This window comes from Phoca vitulina, unplaced genomic scaffold, assembly GCF_004348235.1.
Source record: "Phoca vitulina isolate PV1807 unplaced genomic scaffold, GSC_HSeal_1.0 scaffold1, whole genome shotgun sequence".
NCBI lineage: Eukaryota > Metazoa > Chordata > Mammalia > Carnivora > Phocidae > Phoca > Phoca vitulina.
The window spans coordinates 92,681,736-92,708,261 of record NW_022589704.1 but is presented as its reverse complement, the minus strand read 5'-3'; the positions used below and the strand labels follow the sequence as shown (position 1 = coordinate 92,708,261).

The 26,526-nt window shown below is 35.8% G+C and overlaps 1 protein-coding gene across 2 annotated transcripts in view; it reads left to right on the top strand.

Annotated features, from left to right (window-relative positions):
* The window catches only part of RAB3GAP1 (RAB3 GTPase activating protein catalytic subunit 1), a 113,049-nt gene that overhangs the window by 65,837 nt on the left and 20,686 nt on the right, over nucleotides 1-26,526 (top strand). For both annotated transcript variants that reach the window (XM_032411453.1, XM_032411443.1), the window contains exons 10-18: nucleotides 822-890; nucleotides 2,445-2,518; nucleotides 5,641-5,733; nucleotides 6,184-6,353; nucleotides 8,258-8,347; nucleotides 9,893-10,065; nucleotides 11,281-11,335; nucleotides 11,577-11,936; nucleotides 23,203-23,340. In XM_032411453.1, coding sequence (XP_032267344.1) covers nucleotides 822-890; nucleotides 2,445-2,518; nucleotides 5,641-5,733; nucleotides 6,184-6,353; nucleotides 8,258-8,347; nucleotides 9,893-10,065; nucleotides 11,281-11,335; nucleotides 11,577-11,936; nucleotides 23,203-23,340 — 1,222 coding nt within the window. The remainder of the gene's footprint in view (nucleotides 1-821; nucleotides 891-2,444; nucleotides 2,519-5,640; nucleotides 5,734-6,183; nucleotides 6,354-8,257; nucleotides 8,348-9,892; nucleotides 10,066-11,280; nucleotides 11,336-11,576; nucleotides 11,937-23,202; nucleotides 23,341-26,526) is intronic.

The following is a 26,526-nucleotide window of genomic DNA, read 5'->3' as shown; positions in this document are numbered from 1 at the left end:
TTTAGAGTTTTAAAAGAAAAAACCAAGAATATAACAGAGACTACATGGTCCCAAAAGCCTAGAATATTTGCTATGTGGTCGTTTGTAGAAAACGTTTGCTAACCTCTGATATATAACATGAGTTTTTCAAAATTGAGATATAATTCATGTACCATAAAATTCACCATATAAAGTATAAAATTCAGTGGTTTTTAGTGTTTCCAAAGTTGTGCTATCATCATCTCTTTCTAATTCCACAACACTTTCATCGTCCCAAAAAGAAACCCTTCACCTCTTAGCTGTCATCCCATTGATCTCCCCAGGCCCTCCAGCTCTAGGCAAATACTAATCTACCTTCTTTCCTTATGGATTTGCCTGTTCCGGACGTTGCATATGAATTGTGTTATCCAGTATGTGGCCTTTTGTGTCCGACTTCTTTCATTTAGCAAAATGTTTTTGAGGTTCATCTGTATTGTAGCATGGTCAGTATTTCATTGCTTTTTATTGGTGTAGAATATGCCATTATATGGCTAATACCACATTTTATTTATCCATTGATCAGCTGATAGATATTGGGGTTATTTACACTTTTGGGCTGTTAGGTATAGTATGTGTTCTTAATGTCTGCAAGACATTAACTTCATATGGGTGTGCTACCATTTGCTAATAAACTAGTCGTCTCCTGTTTTACTATATTATAGATAGCACCACTTTTAACATACTTGTATGTACATTTCTGGTTATTTACTTAGAATACATTTCTAGAAGTAGAATTGCTGAGTCAGAGGATATACATACAATATTAAAGCTTTTGGATATATTTTATGTTTTGTTTATTTTAGTGAACTCCATTTAGCAACTACATGGCCTCACCTGACAGAAGGTATCATTGTGGATAATGATGTTTATTCGTAAGTATGTTAAGAGTAGTATATTGAGATTCAAACATTTCAGTAGAATAAATTAACTGCCAAGTGGTTAGCAACTTTCCTTTTTCTATCAGTTTCTGATTAGGTTGGTTGATTTTTTACTTTTAAAGGTAGCTTTTTAGGCTGATTAGATATGTATTAGAGATGTATTTTAAGCTGTTGACCTTGGGGATGTGATCTTTAGTTCAGGGATAATGAACGGTCTCCCTTTTTTTAAGTTTTTATTTTTATTCCAGTTAGTTAACATATAGTGTTATATTAGTTTTAAGTGTACAACGTAGTAATTCCACACTTCCATACATGACCCTGTGCTTATCGCAAGTGCACTCCTTAATTTCTATCACCTATTTAACCCGTCCCCCCTACCCTGAACAACCTCAGTCTTACTTTGTTTTAGCAAAGATGTCTTCAAGAGGGATATAGTGCATAATTCTGTTGAACTTTTCTTAGCTAGTTAGAAGCAGTTCATGAAATACTTTGAAGAGGTGATGGTCATTAGAATGTGTGGGAGTAATATTTGAACATTAAATGTCATAAATAATGAAACTTCCCAGTCTTGTGCAATGGAAACAACTCAAAAATTATAGCAAACGTTAGGAAGAGTGTGGAGAGAGAGGAATACGATTTTAGTATCTCTCATGCATGATGCAGAACAGTGAGAGATAGGACACTTTTTTGTTGTAATTAAAATAAATGGGTTGTATTTGCTGATGATAAAAGTAACATGAGCTTTCTTAATCAGAAAATAAATAGGTTGTATTTGTTGATGATAAAAGTAACATGAGCTTTCTTAATCACATAATTTAGATGGCTCTAAAGAAGAAAATAAGGACTACATGCAATCCTGTTACTTAAAAAATAGCCAGTTAGCATTTTGGGGTGTATACTTTTTTTTTTTTAATTGAGATGTAATTGGCATGTAACATTATATTAGTTTCACATGTACAACATAATGATTCAGTATTTTTATGGGAGCGTATATTTTTAAAGTTTAAATTTATATATTTGCTTTATTTAGTATGTATCTTTACATATTATATGCCCATAAATAAAGATCTGTGTTATTTTTAAAATTGCTGCATAATCCATTAAGTGGATGTATAATAATCTATTTAATTGAGAAAATAGGGCACATTTGATCTTGTGCAAATTTTTGTAGTCTCTGTTTTTACTATTAGTGTTATAAAAAAACTAAGATCATTTCTTTTTTATTATTTCTAAAATTAATTGTTTTATTAGATTATCTTTGTGCATTGCCTGTTCAGAATAATTTTTATATGTGTGTTTTGATTATTCTGTTTTGATTGTGGTTTTTCTTTTTTGCTTTTTTGTCTACAAACTTTGATTTCTTAATTCTGGGTTTTTTGGTTTTTTTTTAAACTTACCCAAATGGCCTTATCTGAGTAACAGTAAGTTTAAGGGACGCAAAATGGATTGCTTGTCCTTTTATATAATTAATTAGGCTGCATTTTGATAAATTAATGAGTTGTACATTGTCATAATTAGGATCTTTGTTTATTTTGTTTTGTATTTTAGTGATTTGGATCCTATTCAGGCTCCCCATTGGTCTGTTCGAGTTCGAAAAGCTGAAAATCCTCAGTGTTTGCTGGGTAAGACATGCTTATGTTCCTTTCCTGAAATTATGTTCCTTCCCCACCAATCTGCCCATCTTCCAGATTAGGAAGACTGAATGTATTCTTTATACTTTATTTCACCTATCAAAAGGGTACATTTTTGTTTTTTTACATTTGTGATCTTCTCGGTTATTACCACTAAAAAAGAAATCTTTGTCAACAGCGGTGAATCCTAGTAAGTCTTGAATAGCACTAGCAGTATTTCTTTCTTTCTTTTTTTTTATTTTTTATTTTTTTAAAAGAATTTATTTATTTATTTGACAGAGAGAGACACAGTGAGAGAGGGAACACAAGCAGGGGGAGTGGGAGAGGGAGAAGCAGGCTTCCCGCTGAGCAGGGAGCCCAATGGGACTCGATCCCAGGACCCTGGGACCATGACCTGAGCCCAAGGCAGACACTTAACGACTGAACCACCCAGGCATCCACAGGATTTCTTTCTTGTCTTTTAGCTTTAAGCAGTCTACATCTCAGAATTCTCACATATTTTCTCATGATCTGAGTTTTATTCTTCTAAGGCTTTTATGTTACTCCCTTTTTTTCTTCTTCTGGCAGTTTGCATCTTCCGTTCTTGTTAGTGCAGCACTTTCTGCCTTTTGCCATCCTCTGGACCTGTGGTATGTGAGGGGAAGAACAAGCCCTTCTGTAGGGTTGTACGACATCTGCAAACCTATTTTCTGATAGAGGGAAAGAGGTGTAAAGGTTCAAGTGAAATATCATAAATAGAAATACTTGAAAAAATGTTAATTTGCCTTTGGGATAATATTATTGTATCCCATATCTGGCATTTCTTTCTTTTATCATTTTTGTAGATGTGTCTCTTTCATGAAGTCTTCTGAACCCATCTCCTCAATGTGTCTTTCCATCTTTTTCTCTCATATTTAGTACATATGAAGATATTTCATTTCTGTTTTTTTTATATAAACCACCTTTATTCCATATAACCTGATATATTACCATTCAGCTAATGGAGTTACTAAATATTTATTGATGACAGTAATGATGCATTTCTCTAAAATATTATTTTCTTGGGTTCTTTAAAATTCATCACATGCTATTCATTAAATGCTAATTAACACTTGCCATTTTTGCTAACTACATAATGGTGAATACAAAGATGTAGAAGGTAAAATTCCTGCCATTGGTGAATTTGTCTTGGGGTATTAGGGAGACAGTGGAGGGTTGGTATTAAGAGTTTTAGAATTTTTATTCTAAATCCTAGGTCTGCCAGTTTGAACAAGTTTCGTTAGTTTCTTTAAGTCTCAGTAAAATAGAGACAATAGTATATGCATAGAGTTATTGAGAGGATCAAATAGGATTATGTGTGTGTTTGTGTATCACATTTAATACACGGCCTTTTGTATAGTAAATGCTCAATAAATAGTTTCTCTTGTTAAATCATTGGATTATTAAATTGTTAAATTTATTTACTAAATTGTTTCCTAGTTCCTTATTGTTTCTCATCCACTGACTTCTGTGATAATTGTAGAGGACCTTAGAATTTAAAGTATTCTCATTTTAAGTTATTGTTCCATGATCCCACCCTACTCTTTGACTTTATGTGTTTATATGATGAGATTAAAGGATTATGTAGTCATATAATTAACTAGAGTCATATAGTTTATATGATTGAATTATAGGATTATCTTACTTTTCTAAAGAAGTCCAGAAAGTATTCTAGATTTATTCAGAACTAGTTGATGAATTTAATATCTTGTATTGTCTGGTAGTTTTAGTACTGATGATTAAACTTTAATTCCTGTTAAACTTTAATTTTTTTGTACAAATGTCTCATTGCAGGTCTTCAGAAGATATCAAACCTTTTCCCCTTATAATAATGACAGGAAGTGTACCATTAATAATGCAGCTGAAGCTAAAATAACTTTATGCTACATGATTTCTTAATCCTCTAGAAACATATCTTCAGGTTTTTTGTTTGTTTTTGTTTTTGTGGTGAAAAAAATTAGATTTAGCCAGCTGGACTCAGTTTAGATGATCCCAATTTTGTTGGCAACATCCAAAGCATCATAGGAGCCAGTCAAACAAATGCCTTCTCTCCATCAGGCTTGACAAGGTATTGACCTTGGCCACCTCAGTGTCGTAGAGCTTCTTCACAGCCTGTTTGACCTGGTGCTTGTTGGCCTTGACATCCACAATGAACACAAGTATGTTGTTGTCCTCATGGCTGACTCAGTAGTCAAGGGAAACTTGATGATGGCATAGTGATCAAGCTTGTTTCTCCTGGGGGCGCTCTTCTGAGCATATTTGGGCTGCCTTCGGACACGCAGTGTCTTGGATCATCGGAACATAGGCAATATGCAGATCTTCTTTTCTTTTTGTGACTGTGGACGCCTTTCAGCACCGCTTTCATGGCCTTCAAAGCTTTTGCTTCAGTTTCGTCTTTGGGAGGGGCAGGGGCTTCCTTCTTGACCTTTGGTACCATCTTCATGAAAGGACCAGAAGTTCTCATGGGCGCCTGGGTGGCTCAGTCGTTAAGCGTCTGCCTTCGGCTCAGGTCATGATCCCAGAGTCCTGGGATCGAGTCCCACATCGGGCTCCCTGCTCGGCGGGAAGCCTGCTTCTCCCTCTCCCACTCCCCCTGCTTGTGTTCCTGCTCTTGCTCTCTCTCTCTCTGTCAAATAAATAAATAAAATCTTTAAAAAAAAAAAAAAAGAAAGGACCAGAAGTTCTTTTTAATTTTAATTTTTTTTAATGAACCCAGAATTCTAGAAGGGTGGCAGTTAAGGTGGCACTTTGTGCATATAGTAATATTCTTGTTACTTCTACAATTCATTGAGAACAGATAATTATTTGTCTTCTTCAGGCACATAGTAAGTGATTAATATTACTAGGTACAGTTACTTTTCATTCTAGAAGGGATTCTAAGGAAAAACTTTTTTAATATCTTGTGACATGGAGAGAAGGGAAGAACAAGGCTATCTTTGAAAGAGGATTAATTTTTGTCTTGGGTGGAAAAACTGAATGGTTTCTTTTTCTACCAAATCTTACTTACAGCTTTTGTGAAAAGACATGTACTTTAATTTGTAGGGCTGATTTCTTTTAGTTAAGTGTCAAATATGAGTAACATTTTTTCTATGTAGGTGATTTTGTCACTGAATTCTTTAAAATTTGCCGTCGAAAGGAGTCAACTGATGAAATTCTTGGACGATCCACATTTGAGGAAGAAGGGAGAGGTGACCTACTTTCCTTTTTTTAAGTTACTTTCAGACATCTAACCCTTTTTCTTTGGCATTTTTCTAGTAACTTTTCATCTATTTTCACATTTGAATTAAGTTGGAAAAACAAGTTTTGATGAAGTAGACTGCTACCATTTCTCTCTGGGCTTTACCCTGAGCTTAAAAATTAAGTACATTTAGTAAGTTCTTTCTACCAAAACTGTAAGATATTTTGAAAAGCAGGGTTTTAGAGGTTTTTTTTAAAACTTCTGGAGAGAAATAATTTGTGTTACACCTTTGTCATTATGGACGCATATAAAGCTGAATGTGTCTTAAAATTTTGTAATTCTGAGACCATATAATACCAGTGAAGTGACTAAAATGTTTTATACAATCAACAGTTTATTCATCACTTTAACTTGCTAAGGTTGGTGATATAATTTCTGTTCGTTTCTATTCTTTTTATAGAAATTGCTGATATAACTCATGCTTTGTCAAAGTTGACAGAGCCAGCACCGGTTCCAATTCATAAATTATCAGTTTCAAATATGGTACACAGTGCAAAGAAGAAAATACGAAAACACAGAGGTGTAGAAGAGTCACCACTGAATAATGATGTCCTCAATACTATTCTCTTGGTAACTAAATGTATCTTTCTATGTCTGTATGTATACTCATTTCTTGGTAACTAAATGTGGTATCTTTCTATGTCTGTATGTATACTCATTTATTCATTATCAACCAGTCCCTTCTATGTGGCAAGCACTGGATTGGGAATATAAAATGAGTAAAACAAAGTCTCCACATTCAGAGAATTCCCACTAGTTTAATGGGAAGAAGGAAGGTAAACTGTAGTTACAATACCATGTTGCATGGGAGAAGTCTGGCAGTTTGGCTGTGAGAACACAGCAGAGGATGTGTCTGTCTCTATCTGGGCAGTGGGAATCAGGGAAGGTGTCATAAAGAAGGGCACTTGAGTTGCATCTTGAAGAGAAGGTTTTAGAAACAGATGAACAGTCCTGAAACACCGGGCTTCATCTTGCAGTTTAATATTTTAAGCAGAGGGTCAACATCAGAACTGGATTTTTGAAAGCTTCCTTTCACAAAAGTCTAAGGAAAGCTTTATAGTAAGTACTAGAAAGAGCTAAGATGTCTCCTAGGTATAGAGTGGTGGAACAGGCCCAGCCTGGGAACCACACACACCAGGGTTAATCCTGATTTTACTATATCATTTTGAGTAAGTCATTTAATTTCAGTTTTGTCATCTGTAAATGAGGCTAATGAAACCCTGTTAGATTGTTTGGAGGATGAAAGGACCATCTCTTAACACTGCCTGGCATATAATAGGCCTCTGGTAAAATGATAGCTGTTCTTACTATAATTGTAAGTATAGTCATATTTCTGGCAATTTGTGCATTATGACAATCTTGGGAACAACCTTTGAATAGTGCAATGAAAAGAATACTGGACGTGGAAACTTGATGTTAATCTCATCCCAGCATTAATCTGAATAAAACTCTTCACCAGATTTTCAGCTTGTGTATCTGTAAGAAGTGGGCAGTAATATTTACCTTACACAGTGGTTTTAGATTAGGATATTGTTTGCAAATGTACCTAGTAGTGGGCGTTGGTACAGAGTAGTTCCTCTAAATTTGAAAAAGTCTCCTGAGCACGTTCTGTAATATGTGGCATAGTATGCATAGTAAAAGGAATCACAAGTCAGCAGTACAACACACACTTGGGAAGAACAGTGATAAAAGGACTGAAAATATATTTCTGCAGAAAAGGCCCCTTCTTTTTTTTTAAGGAAGCTCTACGCTAGGGAGCCAAATGCGGGGCCTGAACCCACAACCCTGAGATCAAGACCTGGGCTGAGATCAAGAGTCAGATGCTTAACCGACTGAGCCACCCAGTGGCCCTGGGAAAGGCCCCTTCTTAACAATATATCCTTAGAGATTTTATTCTAGTTACCAAATGCACTGAATTTTTTTTTTTTTTTTTTTTTTGTACCATTCCTACATACACGTAAACAGAAACCACGTGGAAAAAGATGAACTGGTCATTACAGGTTTAGACTGCTTCCGACTTTCTAGGGGTATCTTGTAAAGTTATCATCTTAAATATCATAGTCTTAATATTTCATATATGAAAACCTGTGGACTGTATAACTTCATAGAGCCTCATGAATGTGTGTGTATTTAAATTTTTTCTCTTAGGTTTTGTCTAATACTTTTTTATAAATTTAATGACCATGGATCATAGTGAAGAGATTTTGGTTTTTCATTGTTTAGTCTATACAACCAGGTGGTTTTAAGAAAAATCTCTGATTTCTAAAATTGGCTTATCACTGAAACTATGTATTTTTAAAGAAAAACAGAAAATGTTTGATATAATGTAGAACCCACTGGCCAGTACAATAAACACATTTCCATTGTTTTAATAGCAAAACCATAAAAAAATAAAATAGTGTTTATATGAGTTATGAATATCAACAAAGTAGGAAATTGGTTGAAATGTGGTTATTTTTATTTTTCTCCCTAAGTTCTTATTCCCTGATGCTGCTTCTGAGAAACCATTAGATGGAAGTTCTTCCACGGACAACAATAATCCTGTATCAGAGAGTGAAGATTATGTAAGTTGGAATTTAATATTAAAATATTTAAAATGCATTGAATTTCTAAGGGGTTGCTATATTGCTAGTTTAGTAACATAAGGATCTTTTTATTTTTTAATTTTATTTTAAAAATATTTATTTATTAGAGAGAGAGAGAGCGGGCTCACACTCATGTGACCAGGGTGGGGGTGCGGGGGGCAGAGGGAGAGGGAGAGAGAATCCTCAAGCAGACTCCCTGCTGAGCACGGAGCCTGAGGCAGAGCTCTATCCCAGGGTCCTGAGGTCATGACCTGTGTGGAAATCAAGAATTGGCCACTTTGGGGCACCTGGGTGGCTCAGTCGGTTATGCATCTGCCTTTGGCTCAGGTCATGATCCCTGAGTCCTGGGATCGAGCCCCACATTGGGCTCCCTGCTCAGCGGGGAGCCTGCTTCACCCTCTGCCTCTGTCCCTTCCCCCTGCTCGTGCTCTCTTTCTCTCTCTCTCTCTAAAAAAAAAAAGAGTTGGCCACTTTACCGACTGAGCCACCCCAGGCGCCCCAAGGATCTTTTAATTTTAAAAATCACCTTAGGAAAGCTTGAGTAGAGATCATGGCCTCCACTCAGATTATGATACATTGACCATACATATGTATTTTGGGTAGCAAGAACTTCTCTGGAAACAGTGAAAAAATAAGTATATTGTGCATGATTGTAGGATTTCCCTCATTTTAGACTTTTTATAAAATTATCAAATTGATGTTTTGCCATTGATTCTTCTCTGTATTTCAAAACCAGACAGTGAGTGGAACACTTTAATGAAGTAAAATGTGTAAAATGAAGCAAAATTTTCATGTGTTCCTTATCCAGGTCTTTAATAAATTGAGAAATGAGATGTTTAAATGACAGGCATAGAGATAAACTATTTTCAGTAGTTATTTTTGGGAAGTAGATTTCATGAAATGAGGAAAAGCAGAGGCTTTATATTTTCGGTTTATACAGTTTTGATTTTATGTTTCTGATTTTGATAATAAATCTATACTCATTTATAATTAAAAGATTTTTAAGGGGCTGTTGGGTGGCTCAGTTGGTTAAATGTCTGCCGTTGGCTCAGGTCATGATCCTGGGGTTCTGGGATGGAGCCCCACATCCGGCTCCCTGCTTAGCGGGGAGTCTGCTTCTCCCTCTCCTTCTGCCGCCCCCCCCCCCGCATTCATGTTCTGCACACACACACTCTGTCTCGTGTTCTCTCTCTCAAATAAATAAATATAATCTTAAAAAAAAAATAAAAGATTTTAAAAACAACATATTTGGAATACATCTTGAAGGTTCCACAGAGGAAATTGAAAGTTGTGACTTTAGCTTTTCTAAACTGTAGCATCAGTCTTTCGATCCTTGCAGAAATTTTGAAAACATGGGACTGCCTAAGAACAATTTAGGCAGTAATGTATTAAGTATTTGATAAAAGGTTAGTTTGGTAGGATAGGTTAATTTTAGTATTAAAATCTCTCCCCACACAGTTTTTGATTATACCTGCAAATATGTTGTTAACAAGTTTTGCTTTGTTTCTATTTTGTTAAATTCAGAATCTCTACAATCAGTTCAAATCTGCACCATCTGACAGTTTAACATACAAATTGGCTTTGTGTCTTTGTATGATCAATTTCTACCATGGAGGATTAAAAGGAGTGGCACATCTCTGGCAGGAATTTGTTCTTGAAATGCGTTTCAGATGGGAAAACAACTTTCTGATTCCAGGGTAAGAATTTGAATTTTCGTTTGTATATGTAGGTTTTTTGTTTGTTAGCATAATTAGTCTTTTGGCCCATTAATTTTCCTCTTCTAGGAAATCCGCCCTAAGAAAGTGGTAAGAAACTGGACATGATTTATACTCAGAGGTGTTCATTGTAGCAAATTTATCATAGGGGAAAAAAGGTGAAGCAACCTCAGTACCAAACATAAAAGAATGGTGTAAATCATGATATATGTCTACAGTGGAAAGTTATGGATCTATTACAAGTTTTATTTTTTTTCAAGAATCTAATAACATAGAAAATGATCATAGTATTTGTAGTAAAGTAGAATACAGTGTTTTGTATACTAAGTGCTTTCAGTTTTGCTGATCTATATTTATAGAAATATAATTGGGAAGAAATAAAGCCAAATGTTAACAGTAGTTTTTCCCAGGTGTGAAATAAAATTTTATTTTGTCCTTTATACATTTGTGTATTTTCTAAGCCTTCTGTAGTGAATATAAATTTTTATAGTTGAAGAGAAAACATTCTTAGAGTTCATAAGTTCAGGTACTCACCTGTAATTTTTTTGTGGAATTTATGTTGACATTTCACTTAATAAAGCGGAAGAGTTTAGTTACCATATATTTCAATATTGCGTAGGTTACTGCTCATCTACATATACTAAGGCAGAATTGTGATATGAGTAGTATAAATTGGTGATTGAGCCAAAAATATTTACTTCTGTTTCATTTGCCAGTCTCTGCTTAGCTGGATTATCTCTTGGCTGATTCTTGGGAACTTAGTGGTTTAGAACTAGAGGCAGTTTAGGCTCCTCTTGGCAAAAGAGAGGTGGAAATCAATATTTTTTTTATATTGAGAATCCACTATAATAATTGAGAACTGAATATGTAACTAATCTGTTTTGTATGGTGTGAAATACTGTATGGTAGCTACTCCCTGGGATAGATTTAGAGACATTTTTTCATTTTAAGTTTCTATTAACTTGAGAACTATTACTAGTTTGCTACTATGCTTTGAAAAATATATTTGCTGTTGGTGGACTAGGAGGATAAAATGTGATTTTTTTTAGTCTTTATTTGCTCCATCTCAGTTATCTTACCTGTTGAAATCTAGTTTTGATTTCTTATCAAATGGCTAAAATTTATGGTAGCGTAAGAAATTTGCATACCTGAAGCCATTTTCCTAAAACTAACTTTTCCCACTGCTTTATTTGATAGATTAGCAAGTGGACCCCCAGATCTAAGATGCTGTTTACTACATCAGAAACTACAGGTAAAGATTTCCCAACGACAGTATCTAAATATGGTCTTAATTGGAGTTTATTCTAATACTAAATGTAATAATGGATTATAGGCTATTCTCATTGTGCTGCTGTAGGTTACTTGTAGTCACTGTTATTCACAATAGGGTCCAGGGAAGGGGTGGAGAAGGCAAATTAAATATCGAAGAAGTGGATAGATTTTTATTTTACTGTAACTAACTTAAATATAAATGTTATTTCTGTTTTCTTAAGATGTTAAATTGTTGTATTGAAAGAAAGAAGGCCCGTGATGAGGGGAGAAAGACAAATACTTCAGATATGTATCCAGGGGATGCTGGAAGAGCTGGAGACCAGCTGGCGCCAGATAATCTAAAAGATATGGATAAGGAAAAGGGAGAGGTAGGAAAATCTTGGGATTCTTGGAGTGACAGTGAAGAAGAATTTTTTGAATGCCTAAGTGATACTGAAGAATTTAAGGGAAACGGACAAGAGAGTAGCAAGAAAGGAGGACCTAAGGAGATGACAAGCTTAAAACCAGAGGGACGACTATATCAGCATGGAAAACTCACACTGCTACATAATGGAGAACCTCTCTACATTCCAGTGACCCAGGTAGGATACGGACTGGCTCTTTAAGCTTTATTTATTTTTATTTTGTTGTTTATATCTTCATCCTAGTAGGAAATGTTTGCTTTGGGTAGGAGCAATTCTTTAAACAAATCTGTGTTCAAAGATCTAAGATTTCAAATCTAAATAAACTTTTGGGGCTTTCAGGTATTATCATTTCTGAAATTGAGAAATATTTTGAAGTTAGGGAAATAAGTAGTTCATCATGGTTAAGGTGATGTTACTTCTTAAAATGAGTGGTGAGTACACAGGTGTTTAAGAAACAGAATCCAAATCAGTTGCTTTCTTATACACTAACAACGCAACTGTAGAAAGAGAAATTAGAGAAACGATTCCATTTACAATAGCACCAAAAACCATAAGATACCCCGGAATAAACCTAACCAAAGAGGTAAAGGATCTATACTCTAGGAACTACAAAACACTCATGAAAGAAATTGAAGAAGACACAAAAAGATGGAAAAATATTCCATGCTCATGGATCGGAAGAATAAACATTGTTAAAATGTCTATGCTACCCAGAGCAATCTATACCTTCAATGCCATCCTGACCAAAATTCCAATGACATTTTTCAAAGTGCTGGAACAAACAATCCTAAAATTTGTATGGAATCAGAAAAGACCCCAAATCGCCAAGGAGATGTTGAAAAAGAAAAACAAAGCTGGGGGCATCACGTTGCCCGATTTCAAGCTATATTACAAAGCAGTGATCACCAAGACAGCATGGTACTGGCACAAAAACAGACATACAGACCAATGGAACAGAATAGAGAACCCAGATATGGACCCTCAACTCTATGGTCAAATAATCTTTGACAAAGCAGGAAAAAACATGCAATGGAAAAAAGACAGTCTCTTCAATAAATGGTGCTGGGAAAATTGGACAGCCACATGCAGAAGAATGAAACTCGACCATTCTCTAACACCATTCACAAAGATAAACTCAAAGTGGATGAAAGACCTCAATGTGAGACAGGAATCCATCAAAATCCTAGAGGAGAACATAGGCAGTAACCTCTTTGACATCGGCCACAGCAACTTCTTTCAAGATACATCTCCAAAAGCTAGTGAAACAAAAGCAAAAATGAACTTTTGGGACTTCATCAAGATAAAAAAGCTGCTGCACAGCAAAGGAAACAGTCAACAAAACAAAGAGGCAACCCACAGAATGGGAGAAGATACTTGCCAATGACACTACAGATAAAGGGCTGGTATCCAAGATCTATAAAGAACTTCTCCAACTCAACACCCAAAAAACAAATAATCAAGTCAAAAAGTGGGCAGAAGAGATGAACAGACACTTCTCTGAAGAAGACATACAAATGGCTAACAGACACATGAAAAAATGTTCATCATCATTAGCCATCAGGGAAATCCAAATCAAAACCACATTGAGATACCACCTTACACCAGTTAGAATGGCAAAAACGGACAGGGAAAGAAACAACAAATGTTGGAGAGGTTGTGGAGAAAGGGGAACCTTCTTACACTGTTAGTGGGAATGCAAGTTGGTACAGCCACTTTGGAAAACAGTGTGGAGGTTCCTCAAAAATTTTAAAATAGAGCTACCCTATGACCCAGCAATTGCACTCCTGGGTATTTACCCCAAAGACACAGATGTAGTGAAAAGAAGGGCCATATGCACCCCGATGTTCATAGCAGCAATGTCCGCAATAGCCAAACTGTGGAAAGAGCCGAGATGCCCTTCAACAGACGAATGGATAAAGAAGATGTGGTCCATATATACAATGGAATATTATTCAGCCATCAGAAAGGATGAATACCCAACTTTTACATCAACATGGATGGGACTGAAGGAGATTATGCTAAGTGAAATAAGTCAAGCAGAGAAAGTCAATTATCATATGGTTTCACTTATGTGTGGAACATAAAGAATAGCATGGAGGACACTAGGAGAAGGAAGGGAAAAATGAAGGGAGGGAAATCGGAGGGAGAGATGAACCATGAGGGACTATGGACTCTGAGAAACAAACAGGGTTTTAGAGGGGAGGGGGGAGGGGGGATTGGTTAGCCCGGTGATGGGTATTAAGGAGGGCACGTACTGCATGGAGCACTGGGTGTTATACGAAAACAGTGGATCGTGGATCACTACATCAAAAACTAATGATGTATTGTATGGTGACTAACATAACATAATAAAATTAAAAAAAAAAAAAAAATGGAGATTAAGTATCCGACTCTTGGTTTCGGCTCAGGTCCTGATCTCAGGGCCCTGATCTCAGGCTCCTGAGATGGAGCCTTGTATCGGGCTCCACCACTGAGCACAGAGTCTGCTTAAGACTTTCTCCCTCCTCCTCTGTTCTCCCCTCTGTGTGCTCTCTCTCTCACTTTAAAATAAGGAAGAAAGAAAAGAAAGAAAGAACGAAAGAAAAGAAAGAAAGAAAGAAAGAATATTTTTAAAAATAGTATGTAAACGCCTCTTACAAAATGGTATCTTCTACTTGGTTTTCAGTGTGTCTGTTGTTTCTTAAAAATAATCAGCCTGGGGCACCTGGGTGGCTCAGTCGTTAAGCGTCTGCCTTCAGCTCGGGTCATGATCCCAGGGTCCTGGGATCGAGCCCCACATTGGGCTCCCTGCTCTGCGGGAAGGCTGCTTCTCCCTCTCCCACTCCCCCTGCTTGTGTTCCCTCTCTCGCTGTGTCTCTCTATGTCAAATAAATAAAATCTTTAAAAAAAAAAAATAATAATCAGCCTAGGGGTGCCTGGGTGGCTCAGTCGGTTAAATGTCTGCCTTCGGCTCAGGTCATGATCCCAGGGTCCTGAGATTGAGCCCCTTGTCATCAGGTTCCCTGCTTCTCGGGGAGTCTGCTTCTCCCTCTCCTCCCCTCTCTCGCTATCCCTGTCTCTCTTCAAATAATAAATAAAAATCTTAAAAAAAAAAAAAAGAAACAGAATCCAAAAATAGAGAAAGAGCAAAAGTAAAATTCCTTGAATTTATATGATTAGTTTTGTCTGTTCAAAAATACAGTTCAAAGCCACTTTACACCATTATGAAGTAGAACAGCAACAACTCAACCCCTAAGGAAGAACAATAGTTTTGTTGGGTTGTTTTTGCATAAGTATGTGAATACATTTTATTGTGAAAAACTCAATCTAGAAAAAATAAAAACCACTACCCACTAGTTTAACTCACATCTCTAGAAGTAACCACTGTTACTGGTTTGGGTTATCATTTCTTATACCTGTTCCTATATATTGATGTACATATATGTGTATACATAAGATACAGAGTTTAGTGGACTTTTGGTTTTGGTTTTGCTTTTTGTCTTTTTAAGATTTTAATTTATTTATTTTAGAGAGAGGTGGAGAGGGGCAGAGGAAGAGGAAGAGGGAGAGGGAGAAAGCAGACTCTCAGCGCTCAGCTCAGTCTTACAACCCTGAGATCACGACCGAGCTGAAACCAAGAGTCGGAAGCTCAACTGACTGTGCCACCCAGGCACCCCTGTTTTGTTTGTTTTTAAATGTGTGCATTGGTGTACAACTTTTTGTTTAACCTAGTATGTCTTTTTTTTTTTTAAAGATTTTATTTATTTGACAGAGAGCGGGAGCAGGAACACAAGCAGGGGGAGTGGGAGAGGGAGAAGCAGGCTTCCTGTGGAGCAGGGGGCCCGATGTGGGGCTTGATCCCAGGACCCTGGGATCATGACCTGAGCCGAAGGCAGACGCTTAACGACTGAGCCACCCAGGTGCCCCTTAACCTAGTATGTCTTGGAGATCTTTCCATGCCATTACATGTAGGTCTACTTTATTCCTTTTTAATTGCTGTGAAATATTCCATGGCAGAGAGGAGACATAGTTTATTTAACCATTCCCCTTTTAATGCACAGTATATGTTATATGCTAGTTTTTGCTATAATAGTGCTACAGTACACATTCTTGCAGTTTTTCACATATTGTGTGTTCACATTTTAATTTTTTTTTTTTAAGATTTTATTTATTTGAGAGCGAGAGAGAGAGAGAGAGAGAGAGGGAGAGCACAGAGGGAGAATGAGAGGGAGAACAGACTCCCCGCTGAGCAGAGAGCCCGATGTGGGGCTCCATCCCAGGACTCTGGGATCATGACCTGTGCCAAAGGCAAATGCTTAATCGACTGAGCCACCAGGTGCCCCCACATTTTAATGTTTCTTAAGGAAAGAAATAAGTGGATTTGCTAGATAAGCAGATACACAAATTACAAAATGGCTGTTCAAAAAGGCTGTACCTTTTTTTAATACTCTGGTCACTGGTGCATATATAGGAATAAGGGAATACTATTTTTTTTTTAATTCTTTACTCAACTTCCCTTTCTCAATTCCTTCCTGGCACAAATCTGTATTGAGGGCCTAATATATGCCAACCACTGTTCTAGAACTTGGGGATTTAGCAGTAAAGTAGACAGTAAGGTTCTTGTACTCATGGAACTTATATTCATATTTTATTTAATTTTTTTATAAACATTACCAGTCATATAAATTTTTACCAGTATGATGGACAAAAGTAGTATCTCAGTGTTTTAGATTGTTTTCCCTGATTTTTGATGAAATTAAGCATCATTTAGTATGTTTATTGGCCGTCTTTTCCTTTGACTTGCCTGTCATTTTTTCTTTAGGTTGCTGACCTGTTCTTATTGATTTTTTATTCGTCCTTCATATTTTAGATATAGATCCTTTTGTTATATATATTGTACATGTTTTCTCCTGTCATTTAAAAGACATTTGCTTATTCATTGGTTTATAAACTATATATAAAGTGCACAAATCTTAAGTATACTGCTTGGTGAGTTTTTTCATTTTTAAAAACCATGGGACAAAGTTTGGAGGATATCAGACACAAGAGTCCTCTCCTAGTGTGGCCACACAGGATATGCCTAATTCTCACTCCAGCAATGAATTGTGATCACATGTGAAATGTTTTCTACCAGAGGGACTTTTTAGAGGGTCCGGTTTTTACTGGGGGTCTGGTCATATTGTCACCCTCCGCCTAGCACATACCATAATTCCATACCATAATTCCAGATTCCTAGAAGGAAAGCAGGTGTTCAGCATAAACCATATCGTTTGCATAAATAATTTAGGCACAGTGTGCCATTTTTATCAGTTTTGAGTACAGTGGAGACCCTGTCAAAATCCAAGTTTCTAGATGCCAGCAAAGGGTCAACTTTGCAAACAGGCCTTTCAAAGGATAGCAGTCTTAAGTCTGCTATGTTGAGTCTTCTCTGCATGCTTGATTATTTCAGTCATTTAAATTTGTGGCTTTTTGGTGGGTATGTAGTAGTATCTCATGTTTTTACATTTCCTTGGTGAGTAGTGCTGCTGAACACATTTTCATATATTGTATTCTATATATTGTCCATTTGGATATCTTCTTGGTGAAGTACCTATACGGAGCCTTTGCCTGTTTTAAAAAGTTAGTTGTTTTTTTTTTTCTTACTGCTTTGCAGGTTTCTTCATATATTCTGGATATGAGTTTTCAGTCAGTTATATGTATTATAGATAATTTCTCCAATCGATAGCTTGTCTGTTCACCTTCTTAATGATGCCTTTTGTTGAATAGGCATTCTTAATTTTAATAAAGTCTGAGCGGTCAGTGTTTTTCTTATATGGATAGTGCTTTGTCTCCCTTTTAAGAAATCTTTTTCTGGGGTGCCTGGGTGGCTCAGTCGTTAAGCGTCTGCCTTCGGCTCAGTCATGATCCCAGGGTCCTGGGATCGAGTCCCGCATCAGGCTCCCTGCTAGGCGGGGAGCCTGCTTCTCCCTCTCCCACTCTCCCTGCTTGTGTTCCCTCTCTTGCTGTGTCTCTCTGTCAAATAAATAAATAAAATCTTTAAAAAAAAAAAATCTTTTTCTGCCCCAGTGTAGTCTCTTATGTTTTCTTCTGGAAGCTTCATTGTTTTACTTACTGCATTTATGTTTGTGACCCACCTCAAACTGACTGTGTTTGGTATGAGGAAAAGATTGTCTTTTCTCTGTAAGGATATATAATTATGTTCCAACACTGTTATTCAGAGGAACTGCTTTTTCCCACACAATGGCAGTGGTGTCTTTGTTGTAAATCATATGATCGAATGAGTGTTCATCTATTTCTAGACTATTCTATCCATTAGTCTCTTTGTCTATCCTTGTACCAATAAGATACTATATTACTACAACTTACAGTCTTTCTGTCTTGTAGTATAAATCTAACTTTGTTCTTCAAGATTATCTTGGGTGTTCATTGCATTTTTATGTAAATTTTAGAATTAGCTGGTCATTTTCCACATATAAAATAATCCTGCTGGGTTTTTAATCCATATTGCATTGAATTTATAAATTAATTTAAGGAGAATTGACATCTTAACAATTTCGAGTCCCATGACCGTGAAATACCTTTCATTTTATTTAAGGTTTCTTTTACTTTCCCTTACCAGTGTTTTATAGTTTTCAATGTAGAGGTTTTGCATATCTTTTATTAGATTTAATTCATAGTTTTTGTAATTTCTTAAATGTTATAAATGGCATTTTAAAAATTCCATTGAAATTTTTTTTCCCTGATACATAGAAACAGTTGATTTTTTATATGGACTTTGGATCTAGCAATCTTAGTACATTCACTTATTATTTCTAGCAGTTTGTAGATTATTTGGAGTTTTCTGTATACACAGTCATGTTATCTGTTAATATAGACAATTTGAATTTTGATTTTCTAACCTTTATACTTTTTAATTCTTTTTCATACTTTATTGTACTGGACCACCAGGACAGTGTTGATTAGTGTATGGATACCTGCTCTTGCTCTCAATTTCAGGAGGAAAGCATGTAATAATCATTGAGCATATCTGATGTTGATATCATTTATCATATTAAGGAAATTCTCTTCTATTCCGGGTTTTTGAGAGTTTTTATCATGAACAGGTGTTCTATTTTATCAAATGCTTTTCTGCATATTGAGGTTATCATTAAGCTAATTGTGAATTTTAAGTGAAATAGCACATGATGAGTGAATACAGTGTCTAGTCCACAATAAGCACTCAGTTTTTAGCTATTATTCTTCTGAGGACTTTTTCTTATAAGACATAAGTGGCTAGTATTGCTTCTCAAGATGCAAGGATTTACTTAAAAGTTTGTAAGCAGTTTTTATATTTTGAAATGGGTTGATTAATTTTAATATTTATACAGTTGGATATTGGGATGTTTGCTTGATAATTTTAAGCATGGATTCTGTTCCATGCTTATACTGTTGGCAGGTGGCTATTATTTACAAGGTTAGTTTTTTTGTTTGACAGGCCTTATGCTTTTTGTTCATTATATCCTTTTAAAAGTAAATTATATTTTTTAGGTATTTCATTATTAAATTTTAATATTAGGACAGAATATTCTAATACTAAAAACCGAGTGTATAGTTAATCTAATTTTGTCTTGGAGCATGCAGTTGGCATTAAGGTCTTGTGGTATAGACCTTGGTTTTGGAAACTACCAGAACTAGATTTATATTCTGGCACTACCACTTATTAACGGTATTGCCAGTACAAGCTGTGTTTTCTTTCTGAGCCTTGTTTTGCTCTCTCATAAAAATAATAGGTTGGTTTGCATTTTTTAGAATTTTGTGTAAAGTTTTACTCATTTTTATTTTTGTGTGTGTAGGAATTCTTTGAGCATAATTATTTTGAGATTCATACATACTGTTGTGTCTATCAATAGTTCATTCATTTTTATTGCTTAGTAGTAGTGTTCCATTGCATGGATATACCAGTTTGTCCATTCATTTTTTTTTTTTTTTTTTTAAGATTTTATTTATTTATCTGAGAGAGAGAGAATGAGAGACAGAGAGCATGAGAGGGAGGAGGGTCAGAGGGAGAAGCAGACTCCCCGCTGAGCAGGGAGCCCGATGCAGGACTCGATCCTGGGACTCCAGGATCATGACCTGAGCTGAAGGCAGTCGCTTAACCAACTGAGCCACCCAGGTGCCCCTGTCCATTCATTTTTTGATGGACATTCCAAAAATGATCTAAGGAAACTTTGAGGATTGATGGATATATTCATTATCTCGATTTTGGTGATTGTTTCATGGATGTATACTCATCACATGTTCCCTTTAAATTATTATATGTCGATTATACTTCACAAAAGCGGTTAAAAAAGTTAAGTGGTTCTATGATCAGTGCTTGACAGGAAGAAAAGGAAAGTATTTCTGTTCTAACATATCTCCAGTTTGAAAACCCTATCTATTTATTTGTTTAATAATCAAATATTAAATCCTTTAAAAGCCAAGAATAGTTTGTATTACTCTCGGTTGTTAAGGATTAAACCATGTATGTTTAAAAGCATTTGGCATGTAAGTATCCAACAAAGGTTAATTTATTACATCTTTTCCCTTTCCAAATTTTAATTAACAGTATTCCTTATTTTTAATGAGCTAGTTACATTATGTTGTCTTGGTTTGATTGGGTTAATGAAGAGTCCAAAAAAGTTATTCTGGAAGCTCAAGCATTATTTCTTTTCAAAAGGCTATACCCCCCTCATTCATTTTAGATGCTTCATTTTCTACATTCAGATTTATTATATAAATCTGGAATAATTTAAACTTATTTTTTTCTCAATATGAATCCTATGTATTTAAAAATTCATTTTTATATCTTACATTTAGGCAAATCAGGGCAGATTTTTAGTCTATTTTACTTTCTTAAAAGTTAATCTCACTTGAGTTATAATCATTGTATATGTACTTACATAAAATGGTTGGAATTCAAAATGATCTCAGTTGAAACACTTAAAATTTCACACTTTAGAAGTTAGCTTAAAATGTGCCATTAATCAATTGCCCACTTCACACACACAAAAATAAGACTATATAGATCCTTGCTTCATAAGAATTCAAGCACACTTTAATATTTCTTTCATGTAGACTTAGTTCAACCTAAAATTTATGGCTAGGAAAAGCTTGAAGACTTTACCTAATATTCTAGAGCCAGGGCTAGAAGAGAAACCTATGGAGACTCTCTTGGAGCAAGACTCCTTAACTAGTGGATTGAACCAAACTAGTAGTTCTCAAAGTCAGCATCAGATAGATGTCTGAGATTCTGCCTTCAGTTTGACACTTTGTAGTTTTGCCACTTGATTTTGGGTAGGTCACTTATCTCTGTACCTCAGTTTCATCAGTTGTGAAATGCTCTGACCTCCTCTCAATGATCACATGAGATCATGTATATGAGAAAGCTTTGAGCATATTTAGAAGTGGTAGATATGAAAGCGTATGGTCCTTGGGCTGCTTGCTGCTTATGTTCCTCTTAATCATGTTCTTCTTTACTTATAGTTGGCCTGAGATTTCCAGGTGGGAGGGTTATCAGTATCTTTTCAACATCTTGTTCCTTTCTTGCCATCCTGAGATTTCAGGGCTGTAGGACAATGAAAAGTAGCTCCTTCCTAATGAAAAGACTGAAGGCTTCTGCTCTTGAGTACTGCTTCATTGGGGGTTCATATAATTTTTTTAATTTGTGGTATTTTGATATCAGTGGGAGGTTATAATTAAAACCTAACTATTTTGTCTCTAATTGCTAGCATTTATTGAGTATGTGCCAGGATTTTTTCTTCACAAGAAAGAGTCACAGAAAGCTTGAGTGATTATCCAAGGTCATAGAGCTGGGATTCAAACATAGGCACGTTTTTTTCTAGAGCCCAAGCTCTTAACCACTGTGTCATATTGCCTTACCTATTATTATTCAACCCTGAGTATCGGTGTGAGACTTTAAAAGTGATGCATGTTCATTGTACAGAAAAGAAAACAAAAATTCATAATTCCATAATCCACAGATAATCACTGTTAGAGCAGTTTCTTTCCATTTTTCCTATATCAAACAATTTTCCTATTGTACATTGAGATTCTTTCCAGTTCTCACACTATTCTAAGTAATGCTATAGTGCTATTTCTAGAAGTGGATTATTGGGTCAGAGGGCATCATCATTAATGCCATGTATTGATTCCCAGATTGTCATCTAGAAAAGCTTATACATTATGTTCTCTTCAGCAGTATGTGAAAGTGCCTCATTTAGGTTTGTTTCAAAAATGAGGATGATAGAAGAAAAAGTTACTTTCTTTTGTTTGTTGCTCTGTTTTGAATGCCATAGCTTTACCATGCTCCTACTTTATTTTTGACAGATATTTGTGAAAATTATTTATCTTTACGGTAGTGGTTCTCAACTGGGGAGTGATTTTTGCCCCCCCCAGGGATATTTGGTAATGTCTGGAAACACTTGATTATCATGAGGTGGAGTGGTGCTATCGGCATCTAATAGGTAGAGGCCATAGATGTTGCTAAACATCCTACAATGCATAGGACAGGCCCACCACGAAGAATTATCCAGTCTAAATGTCAGTAGTGCTGAGGCTATAAAACCTGCTTTATAGTAAGCTGTTGAAATCTAGAATGTATTTATTGGCAAGATGCTCTAAAAAATTATTTCTCTTGTGCTTTATCTTATTATCTAGGAATAGAAAAGTCCATGGTTTTTTTTGGCTTTAAGAATGAAGCAGGCAAGCTTTGTTTGGTTAGTCTCTGGATTGTTGAGTGCTTCGTATTTCAGATATAAAATCTAATGGAATCAATTCTTAGAGAACTTTCCTAAGACCCTTTGAACAGCTTGGAATGTTCATAATGATTCTGTAGTTGTGTATTCCTTTAGATTTGCCTTAGCTTCTTTTTTATTTGGGGTTACCATTAGAATCTATAATGTCCCTGGTTCTCAAAACAAAAATCCAAAGACTTCTTATGGGAATTAGTAATTAGAATATCTTTGGAACCTAAACTCAAAGCAGCTTTTCCAACATAAAACTTAGTTATTTGGGGTCTTTTAGTTGGGATTCAATTAATTTGCCTTTATTTTAATTTTCATATTTATCATTTTTTTTTCTCTTAGGAGTTACAATAAAAACCTGGTTGTAACTAACGGTGGCATATATAAACATATCATTAGAACTTCACTTCTTATCATTAAGAGGCAGGAAAATGTTCGGTGCACCCAAATTCCTCTTTTATTAATCCTTGTCAAGGGAAACATGATAATCTTATTTGTTGTGGGGGGGGGTCCTGAAAGTCATATTTATTATTAATTTGTTAATTTTTTATGTAGGTTCCAAAAAACTTGTGAATTTCTCTAAATTCTTTTAAATACAGATCTTGTGACTGCTAGAGCTGATATGATTGTCTTTATTCTGTTTTTATAGTTCTGCTTTTTCTAAAAAAAGCTGTTCATGAGCTTTGTCCTTTTGTGCTTCACAGGAACCAGCGCCTATGACAGAAGATCTGCTAGAAGAGCAGTCGGAGGTTCTAGCTAAATTAGGTACATCAGCAGAAGGGGCTCACCTCCGAGCACGCATGCAGAGTGCCTGTCTGCTTTCAGATATGGAATCTTTTAAGGTGGGTCACACTGTCAGAGCTTGGGAGTCTATTTTGAACTATTCTGGGATGAAGCTGTGAAAGTCACTCTCTAACGTGGTGTGAAGGCCTGAATGTCTTTTTTATTAAACGTTTTGATTTCTTAGTAGTTACAACAACCTACATTTATCTCCTAAACGTTGTAGCCAGACTTGCTTCTTAAATTTAAAAAAAGAAAAGAACAATCTTTGAATAGTAGTCGAAAGTTGAGAATTGAATCGTTTCTTTATGTGCATTGGGATGTTTTTCTCCTTTGTGTGTGTTTAGCCAATTTAATGTATGGCTTTTAGGAAACCCTTAGGATTTAACATAGGCTGCTTCATTCAACAAACTTTCTGATTGCCTACTTTATGACTTGTACTGTTATTAGATAAGTAGGAAATACAATGTTTATCCTCAGTTATAGTCTATTGAAGTTGTGGAGGGAGATATGTAAATAATTAGGTGATGCCTTCACTTATGAAGGCAATGTCAAAAAGGTGACTGACTTTGCTGAGTGGGTCATGGAGGGTTTCTCAGAAGAGTCACCATTTAGGATGAGTAGGCATTTGCTACCTGGAGAAGAATATTTTAAGCTTAGATATAGGCTTATATTAGAACATAGAGGATTCAGAGAATGGTGACATTTAGCTTATTAGCTTAAAAACCCAGGGATGAAGAAAGGTCTTTTGTTTTTGAATTACTTATTTTTGAAAGCCGAGGTGAAGCCATGTGTATTAAAAACAAGAACAACAGCAACAAAACAACCAAGTGTGGGTAGTCTAGTGGGCCATAGGCCTTCCTTGTGCCTCCTGCTGATACTCTGAACTGTCTCCCATGCCCAGATTTTCCTCCTTGACCTGCTGCTACCTGTGATGGCCTCCATCTCCCCATTCCATAGCCTCCAATCAGTCCTGCTTTCATGCCGTATGCCAGCCCGAGATTGATTTTTTTTCAATATAAATACCCTATGAAAACCTATGTCACTTTTATCTTCCCTGTTAGCAGATTTTAGTGACAGTAAAAGGGAATGCTTTTATTCTCTGCTTATTTACCCCATCTTTACCAAAAGAAAAAAAAATATTCAGGAAACCTCTTGAGAGGTATGTGTTTTTCTTAGAGACTAAAAAGATATGGAAAATCTGTGCATTTTGTTCTGCCATGAGACAAGAAAGACATAATTGTTTTAAGACAAATAGTTGGTATAGTGGATAAAGAGAAGACAGTTGACTCTCAGGACATGTGCTAAATCAAAAAGGTAGAAAGGGTGTATGTGCATAGTAGGAGTGTGCAGCAGCTATTTTTGTACCTGACTTCTAGCTGCCTTCATATGTATCTGTCCTTAACCTGCTACAGCTTCCTTGCAGAGGCACTTACCAGACGAAATTGCAAATTGGAAGTGTAAAAGTTGTCCTTATAGAAGAAACATATTGGCTCCTCACAGGAAAGTTCTGTATAATTCCAACACTGTACCTCAGCAAGATTGGGTTCATTAGACTGTTTTAGACTACCTTGAGTACCTACAAATCTCTTAAAACATGGTTTCAGTAAAAAGATTGTATTTCAGATAGCCAACTTACACATCTGTCTCTATGTGGGAATCAGTTAATATATTTAAGGAAACATAGTCATTCTAAAATAGACATGGTTGCCTTTACCTTTTTATATAGGGGTGACTTGGTATTAGGGGCACTTAGGAGAGTCTGCAGAGCTTTGGATGAATGGTGATATGTACCTGAGGTACCTACACCTCGCAATAGGACAGGGCCTATTCTCAAGCATGTCCTTGGAGTACATACCTTAACAGTAGAAAGAAGATAAGCCATAGCTGAAGTGAGGCTTGACTCTCTCCTGGTAGCTGTATGTTCAGCCTGGTACAGTAAGGCCAGGCAGATGAAGAATTTTTGTGTGAAAAGTTGTTGTTTTTTTTTTAACTTCTGTAGTGCAGGAGTTCAGTATTATTTTCTTTAAGTTCGTTCTCTTTTCTCAAGGTCTATCTCTAGTTCCTAAGATGTTTTTGTGCAGGTGTGATGTTGCCTGGTTAATAACCAGATCTTTGTACATGAATCCTGAGTCATGCAGCAGTCTTGATCCACTGCACTTCACAGCATTTTTTGGTTGCCATGATGCCATAGCCCTTAGAAGTTGATGTTGACGACTCTCAGTTAAGGACCTTCCTCTGAGTCCTCATCCCTCAGGGGGATTTCCTAAATTGATGGGGATTGTGAAGCTGAGAGACAGTGAACTCAATGAGGAGAAATGGGCAATTTTGCTCTTTACATTTAAGACTGACTATTCTTATGTCTGTTTTCATTTTGGTTAGAGGTTAATTTAATTTAAAAAGGAAGAAAATTATCTTCTGATTAGCACTTCCTTGTTAATGTTTATATCACTTAACTATTTCAGGAAAATAAAATAGTACTCTTGGTAGGAAGTATACATTGTGGTAGAGAATTTAACCAAAAAGGTATGTGTTTAATGTGTGCACACATATTCTTTGAGATAGTGCGTGTGTGTGTGTGTGTGTGTGTGTGTATCCATCTTTAGTAGTCTACTGATACATCACTGGACACTTGCAAAGACGACCTCCATGCCTTACCACTAACACTGTGAAGCTTCTCCTTTTTTCCAGGCTTGACTGTAGAATTACTTAAAGCATTTTAGCATGCATCATCATTAATTCTACAGACTTACCTACTAAATAAAAGTTTAATTAGTTGGTTTCAGAAACCTGAAAAGCAATAGTTTGAATTCCAGTTCCTTAACAGGACAAAAGCAATTTATGTGATGGTAATTTGTTATATAAAGCACAAGAATTTGATGACTAAAAAGAACATTTCTGAGGTTAGCTGATAATTATTGCAGTACCAGTAGTGATTTATTGAGGTAAAAAACGGTAGAACTTTTCTGTTAATTGTGTTATTATTCTGATCGCATTATGTATATTATTTAATTACTTGACTTGAGCTTATTTCATATTTTTCCAAGTATTGAGTAGTTACTATATTATAATTTTAAACTAACTTATGTAACTTAACAATACACTTAAGAGAATTATTTTCACTTCCCATCAACTTTTTATTTCTAAATTCATCAAATGTTTTCTTTTTCTATAAAATGGAGACAACAAAAGAAAATGCTTTTGGTACTTGAACATCTGACCTGTTTTAAAGGTGACACCCAGACTCA